Here is a 19,048-nt window from a genome sequence, read left to right as displayed (position 1 = left end):
GCCCGGCTAATTTTTTGTATTTTTAGTAGAATTGGGGTTTTACCATGTTAGCCAGGCTGGTCTCAAACTCTGGACCTCAGGTGATTCGCCCGCCTCGGCCTCCCAAAGTGTTGGGATTACAGGCGTGAACCACCACGCCTAGTCTAAAGCAGGTGTTTTGTGTGTAATTTTCAACTATTGGTCTAGTGAATTTAAATTTTTCTTTCATATGCAGATGTTCACGTAAACATAATTTCCCAACATCCAGTCCTACCCTTCTTATTAAGAGCATGTTTACAACATTTGGAATGGAGCAGTGCAGAAGGGATGACTATGACCCTGATGCAAGCCTGGAGTACAGCGAGGAGGAAACCTACCAGCAGTTCCTAGATTTCTATGAGGATGTGTTGCCCGAGTTCAAGAACGTGGGGAAAGTGATTCAGTTCAAGGTGGGCATGCGTGTGGAGGAGGGGACTCGTTTGCTTCACCCTGCAGTACTTAATGGCCCAAGAGAGCTGGGACACAGGCTCAGCTGGGGTCAGGCATGCTGACACTCTGTCACTGTGACTTCCCTCTTTCTCTCTTTCCACCCCCTACCTCGTTGCCAATGTCGCGTCAATACCACATGAAATCATAAACATGTATTAGCATGGTATTTCCTGAATGCTAGGGGTCTAGATTGCAAAGGATCTTTCATTTATTTGGTAGCTTTGTGCTCCAGTTCTTTTCCAGCACATGCATTCTCTGTATCAGGTCCCCTGCACATAGCCATCCAGTCCTTCACTTAGAAGCTGCATGTGACAAACGGTGCCTTCCCTTCCTTCCTCTGTAGGTGGCTTCCATGTACAGTGTGACACAACTTCACTCACTAAGTTTGTTGGTTCATTGTGTTGACAGTACCAGCTTAGCTTCCACCCAAGGTGTATGTTCTTTCTTCTGGAGCCACACAGGAACATAAACCACGTAAACCTAGATTCCACCACCTCCTCCACTGCTTTTTTTACATTCTTTTTATTCATTAGATACTTTCAAAACTGAATATAATATTATACAAACCATGGTCTGTGATGCAGCATAGTTGGTGGAAAAGGCATTCAGATGACACATAATTATTTTAAAATATTCCTTAATGCAAGGGTAAGGCCAGATGTAATCTCTGCTGCTCCCAGGACCCATTCGTTGAATTCTAACAGGGTGAAGCTTCCTGCCTTGTCTGTGATTTCGTCAGATCTGAACTGGAATGCCTTGGTTATGGTAAGGCAGGGAAATTGTCCCATAATTTGGGAAAAGACAGGAATAATACTGTGAATTTTTTCCTGCAAGTTGCAAATGATGATGAAAAGTTGGAACACCCCCCAAAAAACAAAGATATTCCTGACATTGAAGGCTATATTTCTATCAACTGATTTCAATCTTTTTAAAAATTCTTTTTTATTTTTTTTTCCTCCTTAGCCTTTTGTTTCTGGGGCATATGCCTTTCTGTCTTCACACTACTTGTCAGCACAAGCAATAACTGCTGAAGTGGAACTGCCTGATCACACCCACACAATACCATGTTAGAAACATTGGACAAGGAGGCCATGTGGTTTGACTGGCCTTGCCACTTCTTCCTGCCTTTTCCTTATCCTGAAAGTGAGGGGACTGGATTACATCAGCGGTTTTCCTCGTAGGGTTTCTTGATTATACTGCTTCTGTGAAGTGGTAGTGGGAGGGCTGCTTTCAGAACTTCAGAGTAGTTAATGGAAATTGCACCCTTACTTGCAACAGGCTGCACCCACAAACCACAACCACCACAACGTATTTTTTCTTTTGTTTCGAGTTCTCGCACCCTAGCTTGCACAGCTGACATGCACTCCCGAGGCCTTTTATTCTTCCTTCTAAGGGTGGTATTACAAATTGTCATTGAGTATGGATCCCGCTCGTTTTTAGATACCCTAAGAAAATACTCTGGGACAAATTTGTAAAATTATAGATTCATTTTGAACATAAATGCTAAACACTAGTATGAATATTTGAGGACCTTTTTATATACTATTATATAAAAGCAAATCAGATTTGTCATTGTTGAAGGCAAACGATCAAATATTTAACCTAACTAGTAATAGGAACAGTACATATGAAAATGGGATGATATTCACACCTATCAGGCAAAAAATTATAAATTCTATTAATACCAAGAGTAGATGAGGATGTGTACATTAGTAAAACCACTTCAGAGAGCAGTTTGTCAATACCTAGTGAAGGTACGTGTAATCTATAAATTGGCTATGCACAGTAGAGAGATCTTGATACCCACAGAGACCTGTTTAAGAATGCTGACTGCAGTACTGTTTGTGGATGAACAATTGGAAGCATCTTGAAAAACCATCATTCTAGAGGAGTGGATAAGTATTATTTTTTGGTATATCCAGTATACAGTAGTTAAGTCTATGTGACTATATCTTGAAAAAAGAATATGGAATAAATACTATTTCTATAAAATTTTAAAACATACAAAGCAACACTATGTTGTTTATCAATACATATTACCTGTTTCTTTGCATATGTATACATAAATATGTGTATACCCATTATAGATAATAGACATTTATATGTATGATACATATGTGTGGGTTTTGGCATGCATATGGTATATGTATATATGCCTGTATCTGTGTATTTGTATTTGTGTCTGTGTAGGTCTATGTATGTAATATGTGTATTTGTGTTTGGAATGTGAAGGCTACACTCAACCTGTGGAAAGTGTTCACCTTTGTGATGGAGGAGGGAGAAGAATGGGATAGAAGGGCTTCAACTGGGTCTTGAATGTTTTACATATGTAAAAATTCTCATTCAAAAGTGGAAAACGTTAGTGTTAAATCTGGGTAGTGTATATATAGGCTGATTGATATCTTCTGTATTTTTATGGATGTGTGAAACATTTCATATTTGTGGGAAAAAACAGACCTGGACTAACAGGGATCAGGCACATTGCCATGTGCCAAGGACGCCTTAAACAGATGCCAGAGTCAGCTAGTATCTCTATTTTGGAATCTTTGATTGGTAACTGCTTTGGGGAATGTTAGCCTGGACAAACATTTGATGAATGGCTGGTTTCTTTTCCGGAATTTTTTATGATAGCATTCTTCATTGCTCCCTAGGTCAGCTGCAATTTGGAACCTCACCTGAGGGGCAATGTATATGTTCAGTACCAGTCGTAAGTATTCTGCTTGTGAATGTCTTCCTGATTTGTCACAGTTTGTTGTTCTGTTTCTGTTGATGTCTGGGATTTTTCCACTGGATATATAACTTTCATATATTTTATTTCTAATATTTTTATTTTTATTTTATTTTTTTTGAGATGGAGTTTCGCTCTTGTTGCCCAGGCTAGAGTGCAATGGCGTGGTCTCAGCTCACTGCAACCTCCACCTCCCAGGTTCAAGTGATTCTCCTGCCTCGGCCTCCTGAGTAGCTGGGATTACAAGTGCCTGCCACCACGCCTGGCTAATTTTTTGTATTTTTAGTAGAGATGGGGTTTTACCATGATGACCAGGCTGATCTTGAACTCCTGACCTCCGGCGATCCACCTGCCTCAGCCCCCCAAAGTACTGGGATTACAGGCATGAGCCACCGCACTTGGCCCAGCTTTCATATATTTTAAAATATTTAAATAAAATTAAAATTTACATAAATCTAAATATTTAAAACTTAAATATTAAGAGTTGAAACAGAAATCTAGAATGGATGTGAAAATAACATAAGCTGGGCATGGTAGCTCACACCTGTCATCCCAACACTTTTGGAGGCTGAAGTGGGAGGATCACTTGAGGCCAGGAGTTCAAGACCAGCCTGGTTAACATGGCAAAACCCCATCTCTACTAAAAATACAAAAAATTAGCCAGGTGTGGTGGCAGCCACCTGTAATCCCAGCTACTCGGGAGGCTGAAACAGGAGAATCACTTGAAGAGAGACCTCATCTCTACAAAAAATAAAACAATTAGTCGAATGTGGTGGCATGTGCTGGCAGTCTCAGCTATTTGTGAGGCTGAGGCAGGAGGATCACTTGAGCCCAGGAGGTCGAGGCTGCAGTGAGGTATGACTATACCACTGCACTCTAGCCTGGGGGAAAGAGCGAGAGTGAGACTCCATCTCAAAAAGAAAAAATAATACATTTATATTTCATTCTTTGTATATTTACATAGCTTTGAATGTTTTACAATGTGGTTATATTATTACTCATAATTTTAATAATTAAAATACAAACTAAAAAGGGATAACTAGAATAGAGAACATAAAAGCATTTATAGTGAAAGAGCCAGAGATTGAAGCCCAAAATCATCTTAGTGTGCATTTGACCAGCTAAGAGAGCAATTACTGTATCATTTCTGCTTATCTTGCTGTTTGCCTAGGCCATACTATGGCTAATGGGTTAAATTAACCAGCGTAATAAGAAGAACAGCAATCCTATCTGAGAAAGAATAGGCCCTAACAGTGGAAAACACTTCTGCATTTTTAGTGGTCCAGTCTTTTGGATTAAGAAGCTTTCATTCAAGCCAATTTCCATGCATTGAAACCTCTCCGAGGGTTAGTAAAAAGGGTTCCTGAATAAACTGTGAGCTTCGGGAGCTTGAATATTTTAATGACTCTTCCCTAGGTACAAAATCAGTGAACTTGGTGGTCCTACAATAAATTAATAACGGGATTAGTTAATAGTCGGGCTAATCTGCATATCAGGAAGTTACTGTAAAGCGTATCATTTGATTTTTGGTTTAAAGGGAAGAAGAATGCCAAGCAGCCCTTTCTCTGTTCAACGGGCGATGGTATGCGGGGCGACAGCTGCAGTGTGAATTCTGCCCAGTGACCCGGTGGAAAATGGCGATTTGTGGTAAAAGACAAAGTGATGATTTTTTTCCTCAATTGTTCCACTGCTATATAAAGGGATACTCTTTGGGGAAAACCCAGTATTTTAAAGTGGTGAGGCATAGCTTTTTGCCTCACACAGTAGATGAGCAGAGAACTTTATAGAAAGAACACCACAGTTTAGATCTGTAACCGACCTCATGAGTCACTTGATAGATGAAGTGATTGAGGTCACAACGTATTGGTGACAGAGCTGGGGCTAGAATTCCGGTCTTCCAGTCTTCAGTCCCGGGCTCTGTGTCTGACAAATCAGGAAGCCTAAGGAGTTACGTCTGTGGAAGCCCCATTTCCCTTGTTGCAGTTTCAGAGGTATTTTCTATTCATTGGCTCACCTCACTTGAGCTGTTTGTTTCTTTGTTTCTTTCTTTCTTTCCATCTTTATCCCTAATGAATCTTCTGTCATCACCACCTACATTACCTTACCCATAGCATTTCCTGCCTTACTTGGAATACATGCTTCTGTGCCCTAGAGGCTAATTGTAGGCTTGGGATCAGTTAAACATGCATGCAGTCAGACTGACGTCGGACAGTGGCAACCCAATCAGAAAATGATCCAGTCTTGTGCAGAGAGCAGCCAGCAGTTTTGAAGGCCTCGTTATGTTGTGACTTCTCTCAGTGGGCTGTTCCCCAGGTGAAAACAGATGAACTCTAAATGCCTCTGGGGAGCACTTATCTTACCCTTTACTTATGTTTCTTTGCTCTACACATGCCTGCTTAACAGAATCTTTGGCAAGCTTGTCTTCCTGGATGCTGTCATTTTGAAACCATTTATGAAGGGAAAAGAAAGATTTTAGGATTCTTTGCTAAGGGAAACTAGAAGAACCATTACACTTGAAGTTTAAAGACTCGGGGGAAGAAAGAGATGGAATTGTTCACTCCATAAAGGCAGTTACTTTTGTCAGTTCCTTCCTGGGAATCCAGTGTGATTTCAGTGAGGAGCTTCTGAGTGTGGCCTTGACTCCTCCAAAGCAGGGGACTATTTCATTAAAAAAAAAAAAAAAAAGCTTCATTTTTTCCTTATTGACTAAAGATACTGAGCATCTTCTCATTATTGGCCATTTGTTTGTCTTTGGGGAGATGTCTGTTTGGATCCTTTGCCCATTTTCTAACTAGGCTCTTTGTCTTTTTATTATTGAGTTGTAAGAGTTCTTGGTATATTCTCCATACAAGTACCTGGTCACAAATATGATTTGCAGATATTTTCTCCCATTTTGTAGGTTGTCTTTTCACTTCGTGTTCTTTCAAAATACAAGTTTTAAATTTTGATGAAGTTCAATTTACCTATTTTTTTGTTTGTGCTTTTGGTGTCACATCTAGGATGACATTGCTTAGCCCAGGGTCACAAAGATTGACTTGTATGTTTTCTTTTGAGTCATAGTTCATTTCTTAACATTTAGGTCTTGGATGCAGTTTGAGTTAATTTTTGTCTATAGTGTGTGGTATGGAGGTATTTCACTTCTAACTGTTGTGCATATCTGGGGAATTTATTACTGCTTTTAAAAAACGTTTGAGAACCCCAAAGATCTCAAAATTGTTCGAATAGATTTTATCTTTGATAGGAGTCTTCTGTATTAAAAGCATTTAGTGAATTTGAAGCATTAGTGTAATGTTTATAATCTTATAAAGTGTAAACAAAATATAGACTCCTCCATGTTTAATAGGCCTTCTCTTTTGTTTTTTTGTTTGTTTTTTGAGAGTGAGTCTCACTCTGTCACCCAGGCTGGAGTGCAGTGGCATGATTTCGGCTCACTGCAACCTCCACCTCCTGGGTTTAAGTGATTCTCATGCCTCAGCCTCCTGAGTAGCTGGAATTACAAGCGCCTGCCACCACGCCCAGCTAATTTTTGTATTTTTAGTAGAGGTGGGGTTTCGCCATGTTGGCCAGGCTGGTCTCAGACTCCTGACCTCAGGTGATCTGCCCGCCTCAGCCTCCCAAAGTGTTAGATTATAAGTGTGAGCCACCACGACTGGCCAGGCCTTCTCTTTTGACCAGTGGTTCTGGCCTGTCACCTCCATGCCATCAAACCATGCTACCACAGGGACCCAAAGAGCTGGCTATTTGATGTTAATCAGGGATCAAAATTGTCAATCAGTGGGAAGGTGAAACCTGGAAAAGATAACGTGGCCACCATTTGTTCAGTTGCAGTCTGCACCATAATCCAGTAGGGGCATGGGCTATTCTGCTTAATGAAAACTTCTGATTTGTTACCTTTCAGAGTGTCACTTGTTAGAGCATGTTTGAAATTGTGGGAACCAAATTATGACATCAATTTATGTAAGCCCCTTTTACATAATACACAGTAGACAATAGTTCTAGCATATCCAAACATCAGAAATGTACCTTCTGAAAAGGATAAAGTAGCATCTTCAGAATATGCCGTGATAAGTGCTGTTTCATCACTGTGCCCTGCAGGGTTATTTGAAATACAACAGTGTCCAAGAGGAAAGCACTGCAACTTTCTTCATGTGTTCAGAAATCCCAACAATGAATTCTGGGAAGCCAATAGAGACATCTACTTGTCTCCAGATCGGACTGGCTCCTCCTTTGGGAAGAACTCCGAAAGGAGGGAGAGGATGGGTCACCACGATGACTACTACAGCAGGCTGCGGGGAAGGAGAAACCCTAGTCCAGACCACTCCTACAAAAGAAATGGGGAATCCGAGAGGAAAAGGAGTAGTCACAGGGGGAAGAAATCTCACAAACGCACATCAAAGAGTCGGGAGAGGCACAATTCACGAAGCAGAGGAAGAAATAGGGACCGCAGCCGCGGCCGGGGCAGCCGGAGCCGGAGCCGCAGGAGCCGCCGCAGCTGGAGCCAAAGTTCCTCTAGGTCCCGAAGTCGTGGCAGGAGGAGGTCGGGTAATAAAGACAGAACTGTTCAGAGTCCCAAATCTAAATAAACTAGTTTTGTTCTTAAATGATTGTGTATCTTATTTATTATGGTTGCTACATGCTCGGATAGAAGGCTATGAACGCAAATGGGTTTGCAAGTCTGGCTGAACCCTATGTAGCCTGGGATTCTGTTTAAAAATATTTTTTATTCTCTTATAATCATGAAGTATGGTTAGTATAGAAAACATAAAATACATAAATAACAACATGAAAATTACTTGTAATCCTAACCCTGAGAGAGAACTAAACATCGGAGCATTGTTTTAGTGTGTACACTTTTTTCTTTTTTAGAGATAGCTTCTCACGAGCAGTGACATGATCATAGCTCACTGCAGCCTCAAACTCTCGGGCTCAGGTGACCTTCCCACCTCAGCCACCCAAGTAGCTGAGACTACAAGGTGCACACCACCACACCTGGCTAATTTTTAAACATTTTTTTGTGGAGACAGCGTTTTGCCATGTTGCTCAAGCTGGTCTTGAACTCCTGGGCTCAAGTGATCCTCCCACCTTGTCTTCCCAAAGGGCTGGGATTATAGGTGTGAGCCACCACAGCCAGCCCTATGTACACATCTTTTTATACAAAGAACATATATGAATGCAGTTGAATATGCTTTTATTCACAAGAAGCATTGTCATATTTCATCAAGCCCTATTCTTCGTTTTATTCACTGCACAATATGGATCTATCAGTTTTTTCAACCATATCCTCATTGTTAGATTTTTAATTTTGTACTATTAAAGAATCCTGTGCTGAAAACAATCCTGTGATGGATTTTCTTAAATACTTCCACATATTTTTGATCATTTCCTTAGGATAAATTGTATCAAGGAGATGAATACTAAAATATTTCCAAGTTGCCTGCCAGAAGACTACAAAAAAAATTATGTCAACAATAAACTTCACTGCTCCCACAATGCTAAGTAATTTTAATCCTTACCAATTTGATAAATTTTATGTGTTCACATATTTAATGTTTTTTGATTCTTGTTTGCCCCCTACCCCTTTTTTTAGAGACAGGGTCTTGCTATGTTGCCCAGGCTGGAGTGCAGTGGCTGTTCACATGATCATTGTGCACTATAGCCTCAAACTCCTGGGCTCAAGGATCCTCTTGGCTTCAGCCTCCAGAATAGCTGAGATTACCAGGTAAGCGCCACTGCGCCCTGCTTGTTTGCCTTTTATTAATAATCTATTGGATTTGTCTGTATGTAATAGCTGAACAGCTTTTTTTGCTTTAAAGGTCACTTTCTCAGTTTTAAAGTACTGATGGGCAAAGTCCATTTTCTTCCTCCTACTCTTCAGCTGGGGTCCGTCATGGTGTACTTTTTAAAATAGTGTGTTAGAAAGTTCTTTATATAGGAGTAAAGTTTATTTTTGTCATTTCCAGGAATATTAGGGTCATTGGTACTAAATATGCCTAGTGTTAAAGCAATCCTGGTATAAAAAATCATAACAGAATGGTCAGAGAATAGAACCTAATGCAGAAAAGCTTCGGGCAAAATATTATACCTAGATTTCAGATCATAAATAAGATGCTCCCCAGCTTTATCTATTTTTTGTAACTTTCTTTCTATTGACATACTTGGGATCTTGAATTTTGGAGTATGTGACATTTGTCAATTTGAGATTTGGGAATAAGGATTTAAAACATACATAAAATACTGAAACGTTAACGAAATTTAAATAGGAAGAAAGTTTCCTCAAAATTGGGATTTCTGCATGATATCTGTTAAGGATGAGAGTTCTTTAATGTGTAGTCAATAAAAGAAATCATGCATGTGGTCCAGGATAATTTCACTTTAAAAAGTTGGATTTGTTCCAGACTCTAAATGCCTGCTTCACCCTGAAAATGATTGACCTAGAACTATCTACTGATTTCAGTAACGCCGAGTAATTATCATTAAATTCATTATTTTTTAATACTTTTGTAAATACAGTCAAGATATATGCAATTAAATGTGGTCTGCAAAGCTGAAGTCTTAATAGATCATGGAGATAAGAAAGAAAACCACCACCATCTTGAGCTCAAGACAACTGAGATGTTGATGACTTTCCCCTCAAATATTAATAGGCAGGGTAGAAGGGCAGGAAGTTTTTAAACCACTGACTGGTTCATTATCCTGATACATGTCCATCTTGAACATTTATTAATGTTTTTTGTATATATTGCCTGATGACTATTTATGTTTCAAAAATTCCAACTATACATTGCTGGCAGAAGCCCACAGGCCTGTTTTCAGTGAAGAGCTAGCTGCATGCTGGAGGCTTTTTAAACCTATAAATGTCTTTTTTTCCAATAAACTAGCAACTTAATTTGATGGTAGTTCCTGCCTCCTTCTTAAATATCCCAGTTTTAGAATGTAACATTTCCTATCTGTAGTAATAGGAGGTCCCTTAACTATCATGATAACCATATATTTGATTTGTTGCATAGATTAGGTAGTACAGTCTGCAAATATTAGTCCCTTTCTGTTGCATGTGCTAGCACCTTCAGTTCACAAGGGGGTAAGAGGAATCCAGTTGATCTGAAATACCTTTTGAGTAATAATCTAAGTTGTTCATTCAGAAAGAGTAGAAAAGTCAACTGCATCAAGATTTTAAAAGCAGCATTTATTGAAAATAAATGTGTAGATAAGCTCTCAGTAGCATGGAATCCACGTTATTTTTTAATGAAGTACATGAAGACTCCTTAGATCTTCCACCATGTATCTTGTGTGCTTATAACCACCACCATATTCAAATGGAGGGGAATTTTCAACATTTTACTGAAAAAAAAATTAGCAGTTCTTCCTTCAGCAGCTCTCCATAGTTTGACAAACTTGGAAAGAGATAAAAACACACTCCAGTGTTTGTACGTTGAACATTTATTACAACTAATTGGCGATGTGATAAGACAGTGCTCACGTGGCCTGAATATTGGTCACAATCACAACAAAGCTTAATCCAGCCCAGCATATACAAGTGAAAATATAAACCGTGAAGACATGTTTAGATATGTACAGGTACTTAGAAAAGTGACGCTGAACAATTATATAGCTTTAAAAAATAGAGCCAACTAATGCCATTTTACCTCATTTAACTCTCACTTTTTTATATGAAACGTGTCTTTTTAAATTTTTATAAGACTTCTGTTAACTAGGCAGTGCCATGGAAAGAAAGGAAGTTGCTGTGAAGTGTGCAGCACTTCTAAGTGGAGGGAAGCAAAATAAATTTGGCTTTAACAAATACCCCAGAGGGAACATTCATGCTTTAAACAATGACTTTACACATAACACTGTGAAGACAGCAACACGTTTTTTGTAAGATACTGTTATGAAGAATTCCTGGAAAATTAACATTCTCACTTTATTTTGGGGCATCAAAAACAACTCAACTAAGTATGTGATTATGACCACAAAAAATTCATCTCAGGAGTCGAATGTGCCTTGGCCTTAAAAATTATGTGCTTACTATTGTGAAACAATCCTGTTTCTCATCCCAGATTCAGAATGCCTAAGAAATAATTTTTAGTGTAAGAAGTATTCCAATTTAGTCATTAAAAATAATCTGTATTCCTTTAAAAAAAAAAAAAGTATGTAATTTCCAATACAAGTCTTTGGAGTAAATTTGCTTTTTAAAGTTTCAACGAAGTTAAGTTTCCATTCATTTGATATGTGACATGTCAATTCCCTTTTTTTTTTTTTTTTTTTGCATATACTGAAATGCTGCACTAGTCTTTGGTTTCATAAAACCAGGTTTCACATTATAATTTAAGAGTTTCCTTTGTCAAATGCAATAATAAATGTATACTGCCTGATTGATTTTACATGTATATGTGCCATTTTCATATGTGCACATAATCAGATTAAGAGAAACTGACCTTTAAACCTTAAAATATCCAGAAAAGGATCTTTTTCTGCACCGTTCTAATTCATATTTAAGTCCCTTATCACTTAATTAACTAAAGTTCCCTTTAAAAAAATTGTGTAGGCATGAATGAAGCGGCTTAGCAAAACAGTAATACTGACAAGACATCATCTTACACCATTAGCTAACACGGACATGAAGGGAGTGACCATCTACAGTGTGTGAAATGCCACAAGAAGTCATCAACAAGGGAGGAGGGTTATGTCAGTCCAATTTCTTCAAGAACACTACGTGGGGTTTCAGCTTCCTGTGGAGGGAAAATGTGACACTCTGGTAAGCAGATCCAGGGAGTCTTGAGAATGTGAAAAATTGACATGGAAGAACATGCTTGTTTTAGAGACTCAAGAAAGCAATTTTGTGTCACTGTAGCATTTTACTAGTGACAGTCATTGGTTATTTAGGGTTTTGTGCCCCAAACATTGGAGACCACAAAAGGACGTTTTCAGCATTCATTAAGTACCTGCTAATTACCTACCGATGTGCTAGATGCCATTGCTGTCATGCAAAAAGCAGTCAAGCCCAATGCAAACCAGTTGGCAATTTATGAAATCACTGCTACTCACACATATATGAAAGATAAGTTATCTTAGTGGTAAAATTCAAAACCTCTTCCCTCCGAGTTCCCACAGTTCTTAGCCTAATGTTGTGTTCCATGCTTTTTGTCACATGCATTTATAGAAATGTCTTCCTCTTGGAGTTTTTAGTTAACTGTGTCCACAGCAGCAAGTCTTCAGAAACAGCTATCTTCCCAGACCTCCCCAGTGCAACCAATGGCATCACTAGAGGCCACATATAGAAAGAATGCCCTGGGCCAAAGGCATTTTTATTCTATGTAGCAACCAATACTGGTTTTTAAATGTCAAAGGAGTTCAAAACAAAGCAAGCATATCCAGAAAAAAAATATTTAAAAATCTTCCGAAGTGGCTGATTTTTTTGCAAATCACAAAATAAAGGACCAAGGAGGCCAACTTTCAGGTATTACTAGCAACGAATTTTGTAATTAAAAGGCAACACTGTATTTTAATGAGGGAAAATAATACACATTTTTGGTATCCAGTAATAAACTTACTTTTGCATCCTAATCATGGTACAGCACAAAACAAGGAGAAGAGAAATTATATTAAACCATAAATCTTTAGAATATTAATTGCAATCAAGCACTTCATGGTGTAATCTTAAGTAAATTACTTAAACTCTACGGTCTGTTTCCTTATTTGGAAAACGTGGATAATAGTACTTACCTTCATATGTTGAGATTAAGTGAGTTAAGGCTCTGCCTAATTTATAGAAAGTGCTCCAAAATGTTAGGTGATATAGTTACACAATTGAAATCTAAATGATTTAGCATTTATTATTAAATGCAAGTACTATATACCAATTCTACTTATAAAGCTCATATGATGACCTTTTAGTATGTCTGCATAGTAATAAAAATGGGTAAAAATCAGCTTTAGTGAAAAAGGTATTTTTTTAAAAAGACTCTAACCTATGAAGTATTCTTGCCCCCTCAAATTGAACCTCAATCTAGTCAGGTTACAGATCTAAACAGAGATGAGGGATATAAGAACAGCTAAACATTGCCACATGAATACGATGGCCAAATCCATAAGGTAAGACATCCTGCAGCATAAATGACCTGGTTTTTAAAAAAAAATGGCAAGGGGGGATAAAGCAGAAGACTTGTTAAAGATTAAAAGAGACTTAGAAGACACATCAATCAGATACGTGAGAGTCTTGGTTGGAATCTGATTCTAACAAACCAAATATAAAAAAGCATTTTTCAGACAATTAGGAAAAACTGAGCCAGGCACAAGATATTAATTATTAATTCCTGTTAATTTTGTTGGGCATGGTACTTTATCTGTTAGGGACACAGACTGAAGTATTAAAGACAAACTGACAAGATGTCTAGGACTTGCTCTAAGATATTGAGGCAAAAATCCGGGGAGTGGTTGGGTAAACAGTATTAGGTTGATGGTTCTTGAAGCTCAGTGATTGTGTACACGAGGGTTCTTTATACTATTTCCTATACTCGTGAGTCTTGAAGTTTTCATGATTAAGTTTTTTAAGAAAGTCCAGTGGAAATGATATAACACCCAAGAGTGATTGATGTAAGCCAATCTCTTTCATTTATATTTAGCCTTAAGCATTAAATACACTGAATGACATCTAAATCACATATTCAAAAAAAATTTAAAATAATTATTTCCATGTAATGTTAAATAGTTTAAAAGTTCATGTAGCCTTGAATGTATCAATTAAATAATGCCTCCATTGAATTCTACACAGTTTACATTCTCAGCTTCTCCATGTAAAAATGTCCCACAGCTACTCCTTGGAGCTGGTCAGACTTTTCCCATGTGCTCACTGCCTGCAATCTTATATAGCATTTCCTGAAGATAATCATACTGCTTATCAAATATGCATTATTGAAAATATTTGTCCTTTCTAAAAGGCCTAGTTTCAAATAATTATTTACATATTTTATTATTGTGAGACTTGTACAGGTAGAGTTTTAAAATAAATTGTGTTGATAATATAAAATGGAACTTACACATGTTCACACTGAAATTGTAGCTCAAAATTACGGAGAAAAACTGTTATCTAAAGTGGTAAAATTTACAGAAACAGAAAGTCGAATTGTGGTTGCCAGGGGCTGGGGGAGAGGGGGATATGGGGAATTGCTGATTAATGGGTATAGAGTTTCAGTTCTGCAAGACGAAAAAGTCCTGCAGATCTGCTGCACAACAATGTGAATATACTTAACACAACTGAACCGTACACTTAAAACTGCGTAAGATGGTGAATTCTGTGTTAATGTGTTTTTAACCACAATTTAAAAAATCTGCCTAGAAAATGAACATATAAAACGTTATTTTATGAGGGATGGAAAAGAAAAAAAGTCATTCACATGAGACAAAGTACATGCAATACTTTTATTTTAGACATGCAAGGAAAGCTATTTCAGAATCTACTAATTTAAAGCAAGCAGCTGTATACAGATAGCAAAAGAAGCAACATTTTGTTACAGCTTAGCACAAGGCATCCAACACAAACAGGCATGAGACAATGCATATTTATGTAGCATTAAAACCAGATGAATAACATATTGTGGGGCAGGAGGAGGAAAGGAGGGGAAAAATAGAAATGAAAGACCAATGTTTCTCAATGCTTCCAATATATAATGCTAAATTTCCCATTTGATAGCACATCCAGGTGCTTCAAATGTAGTGCATTACAGTGAGAATGTTAAGAATGGAAAATCTTATCTGTGTACCTGCCTAATACTAAGTTTGTTCAAAACACATTTTCATAAATCTTCTTTCAGTGGTAAATCGATTTGAACATCTTGTGAAATTATTGTTTAATAACTTACTTAGGCTTTATGCTCGCTAGATATAAACAATGAATTGTTTTCCTTTTATAATAAAATAGGCTGTATGTTTTATTAAAAGAATATGCAACAGTTACCAATATTAAAGGTTTTAAAATTCAGAAATATAATGCCACAGTTAACAAAGCATTAAGTATTTAAATGAGGAATCAATATATTAGAATGCCATCACTAGTAAAATATAAGTATTTAGGTATTAAAACTGAATATTAGAATTTTTGAACTATATAAACTCAGTATTAATGCTTTGAAAGAGTTATTAAGCAACAGATATTGCAGAACAGACTTCAGACATAGCTCTCTAGTAAGTTCTTAAAGGGACTGTTTGATATTATTATATAGCACAAATGTGATTCAATAAATGTGGCACTACAGAATTTCTTAACACTGAATGTTTTAATCTTAAATGTTATATAATGGTACAAATTAATTTTAGTTTCTTGTATTATTTTCACATATACTTTTATGTGATACATTAGAACACATTCGCTCATACAGATTGTAAGATAATCACACAAAATAGTTTCTTTTTTTAACCTCAATATTTGAAGACCAAACCATACTATATATTACAGCACTGCTTATTTTGACCTAGCACTTCAGCTATATTTTCTTTGGTAAACATTTTAATGATTGTCATGTTTTCCTCTTATAAATCACAGATGGTTCATTAATGATAGTATGTATGTGTTTAAGATTTAATATTACTCAAAACACTTCTAGGTCATATTTTGTCAAGATGAGATTAAATCAGTTGCAGAGAGGAATGAGCTATATTCAAGATCACATATAGAATGAAATAAAACAGAAAAGTTTGGAATGTGAACAGGAAAAAAATACAATCATAAAAGTACTAGTTCTGAAATGTTCTACTATTATTATACAAGATAATAAATCACCATGCTGTGGATATTTTCTTTCATATGTATATCAGCATTCTATTTCCTCTGTGAAATTCTGCATACTCGATGAGTAGTCATTTAGTACACAGGGACATTAAAATATTCATGACGTGGCTACAAAAGAAATGCATACATTCTTACACACAGTATACAAACTGACACAGACACAATCAGATTTCTAGAACATTTAGTTCACAGTAAAGATAACTAAAACTTAAGTTTCTGTTTGCTTTCATTCTTTGGTTTAAGGCTGAATATTCAACTTCTAAGCAATGCCCAAGACTTTAGATTCATTTTTTTCTAACTTTACTATATATAGTGTTCAAACTGATGACAGACATCCTCTGGAAATTTTACAAAATCCTAAAACACTATATTTATTACTAATATTATGAAAAGATTTTCAGTGTAAGTCATCTGGTCAATACTGAGTTGACCGAAAATTCAATTAGAATATTCCCCTTCCACCAGTGTTTAAATTCATTAGTTCATTTGTATTATATCAACTAAAGAACCTAGAGAAAAATCTTTCCCAATAAAAAGTGGAAAAGTAGTCACTCATCTGGTATTTTAAGTAGCAATGAAGGTTTTTGACTGTTTACTTATACCTACAAAAGCAAAAAATTTGACTGAGACTGAGGATATTACTTTTTAAAAAATCCTCAAGACAGATTTTAATGAACTCTCCAAACAGATTTGAGTGTCTACAGAAGGACTTCTAGGGGCTCCAAGAGTTCCCTGAAATTAGAAACAAAATGATGTACAAATTTTCCTGGAGAGAGGGCCCATCATCCTTCAGACTCGCAAAGGGATTATATCCCCATCAGAAAGCAAGTTTAAAATTGCTTATCTGAGTGTCTTTAAAGTATCCTCATTTTAATATTTATTCAAGTTGAAACTTTGAAATGTTCAACTACAAAATCATGTAAACTGTTCCAGGAAAAATATCTAACAAATCCCTAAACTTACACAACCATTAATTACGAAAGTATCTGAGGACAAAAGCCAGTTACATTTTAATCCTCAAAGAATTCCTAAATATTTTAAAGAGATAGCTGCCCTTTTCCCCCGACTCAGAATATAGTGGTATGAAGCAGCAAGTTAAAATCATATTAATAAGAAATTAAACTCCCAACTACTTCATTTTCTTACAGAAGCTCTAATTTTCATAGGGAAATTCTTCTGTATCAATGGCATTAGTGATTCACAGTATTTAATGAATGCTTTTTTGTCAATGAACCTCTGAACCTATTTCCATATTCTGTGTAAAAAATAAATTATAAGCCCCAATAATGGATCATTATCCAAGCAAAATTCCCTATGAAAATATCAGTTTAATGAAGTAATTGGGACTGTCCCTTGGGATTTAATGTAATTAGACTTTTCTGGTAATGCTAAAATATAAATAACAAACTTGACAAAATTATAATTACAAACTGAATTTATATATCCTACTACATTTTGATGCATGTCAGTACTCCAGCACGTATTCTAGTACGCTTTCTTAAACCCAATGAAAATCTTGCTGTGATACATAGTCTCTGTTTTCTGGAGAGAGAACAAGAAAAGTTTAAGTCTGTCAAATAACCTTTTGCCTAAATAATACCAATCTGTCAAATAACCTTTTGACTAAACAATACCAGTTCTTTGAGGCTTTATATTATAGTTTTTCATCTTTTTCTTTTCTCTCTTAATTTTCTATCATACTATGTAAAAACCAACCATCGAGAACTTATGCTCATTAAAAGAGGTGGTTTCCCAAATAGGGCCGAGTACGCAACCATTCCTCCCCAGGAGACTTACTATGAACTACACCAACAATTCTACAGGAACAATTCTCAATGTGACCACCCAGGCATTTCCACCGCTTACACTCTGACACACCTTTTACCACTTTTAGGAAAGAAAAGGGTTGATGATAAGCCAAACTATTCTTTACAGCCAATGATCCATATTACTGTACTTAAGTAAGAAATTAGCATCTATTAATTGTGAGAATATTCTTCATAGAGAGAAACCCCTCATTGGAAAAACATCCTTCAAGAAGAAAAGAAACTCTAAAATGCACAAAAATAAATGTATTATTTTTACCACTTTAAGTTGCTTTAATAACATTTTAAATAATTTCCCAGTTTAGACTGCTAGGGTCTGAAAAATTCCGTTATAAATGCCTTAAGGACCACTTAACATTTAAGGTAATTTTTTAGCTAAATGATATGCCCATAATTAACAAAAATATTTTTCTTTCAGATACAAAGAAAGTAGATTCAATTACAAACTCCAGCTTGTAACTGAATCGCCCTCTTACCACCAGTACCTCTTGTGAGTCACATACAAATTATATCAATTAGGAATTACGAAGGGTGAGAGTAAAGTCTGTCATAGCACACAAGGGACCCTGTGCAGGCCTAGGCCTACTATTTTGTTCTTCCCCTGGGTACCTGAAGGAAACAGTCACATATAATACTTAGCATAACTATCAGTTTCTTACAACACTAAAACCCCAGTGATTTCAATTAAGTGGGAATAAAGGCCAGAATGAAAACAGTAAGAAAAAAATTTTTTAATCTAGTTGTATTATACAACTATAAACCACGTATTGTCCTTAGTACAGGTTCTCTGGAAACCTATTATTTGAATAAGGATGACAATGTATTATTTCAACCTGAAATGGGCCTTGAATCCCAGGAAATCTTTTTTGCCCCTCACTAATTTGCTCCCCACTAAGTCTACTGCCAACTCCTCACACTGTCTTCAAGCTATACACCCCTCCCCTTCTCCCCAGTCCCAACGATTCTCCTTTAGATAATGTCATTTCTCAAGGCCAAGAAAATGACACTTTCTCAATTTTGCTCATCTTACTCATGAATTAAAGAAAAAAAAAAGTCTACAGCTTTACCCTATTATCACCACAAAACCAAGGAGAAAGACTCTTCTCATCCAAGACCAATGATTTTGATTCCATTCCCATTCTCCCTTCCAATATACTTTTTTTTTTTTTTTGAGACCGAGTCTGGCTCTGTTGCCCGGGCTGGAGTGCAGTGGCCGGATCTCAGCTCACTGCAAGCTCCGCCTCC

General features: G+C 36.8%; 2 protein-coding genes across 2 annotated transcripts in view; one reads left to right on the top strand and one right to left on the bottom strand.

Annotated features, from left to right (window-relative positions):
• ZRSR2 (zinc finger (CCCH type), RNA-binding motif and serine/arginine rich 2) overlaps nucleotides 1-7,797 on the top strand; it is a 14,810-nt gene extending 7,013 nt beyond the window's left edge. The window contains exons 3-6 of the mRNA XM_011940257.1: nucleotides 215-428; nucleotides 3,120-3,175; nucleotides 4,734-4,843; nucleotides 7,292-7,797. Coding sequence (XP_011795647.1) covers nucleotides 215-428; nucleotides 3,120-3,175; nucleotides 4,734-4,843; nucleotides 7,292-7,779 — 868 coding nt within the window. The 3' untranslated portion in view covers nucleotides 7,780-7,797. The remainder of the gene's footprint in view (nucleotides 1-214; nucleotides 429-3,119; nucleotides 3,176-4,733; nucleotides 4,844-7,291) is intronic.
• A 2,562-nt stretch (nucleotides 7,798-10,359) lies between these two features.
• AP1S2 (adaptor-related protein complex 1, sigma 2 subunit) overlaps nucleotides 10,360-19,048 on the bottom strand; it is a 56,477-nt gene continuing 47,788 nt past the window's right edge. Inside the window, exons 5-6 of the mRNA XM_011940255.1 lie at nucleotides 12,745-12,753; nucleotides 10,360-11,922 (exon numbers count right to left, since the gene is read on the bottom strand). Coding sequence (XP_011795645.1) covers nucleotides 11,875-11,922; nucleotides 12,745-12,753 — 57 coding nt within the window. The 3' untranslated portion in view covers nucleotides 10,360-11,874. The remainder of the gene's footprint in view (nucleotides 11,923-12,744; nucleotides 12,754-19,048) is intronic.

The sequence above is a fragment of the Colobus angolensis genome, unplaced genomic scaffold, assembly GCF_000951035.1.
Source record: "Colobus angolensis palliatus isolate OR3802 unplaced genomic scaffold, Cang.pa_1.0 Scaffold188, whole genome shotgun sequence".
Classification (NCBI taxonomy): domain Eukaryota; kingdom Metazoa; phylum Chordata; class Mammalia; order Primates; family Cercopithecidae; genus Colobus; species Colobus angolensis.
This window is presented reverse-complemented; position numbering and strand designations above follow the sequence as displayed.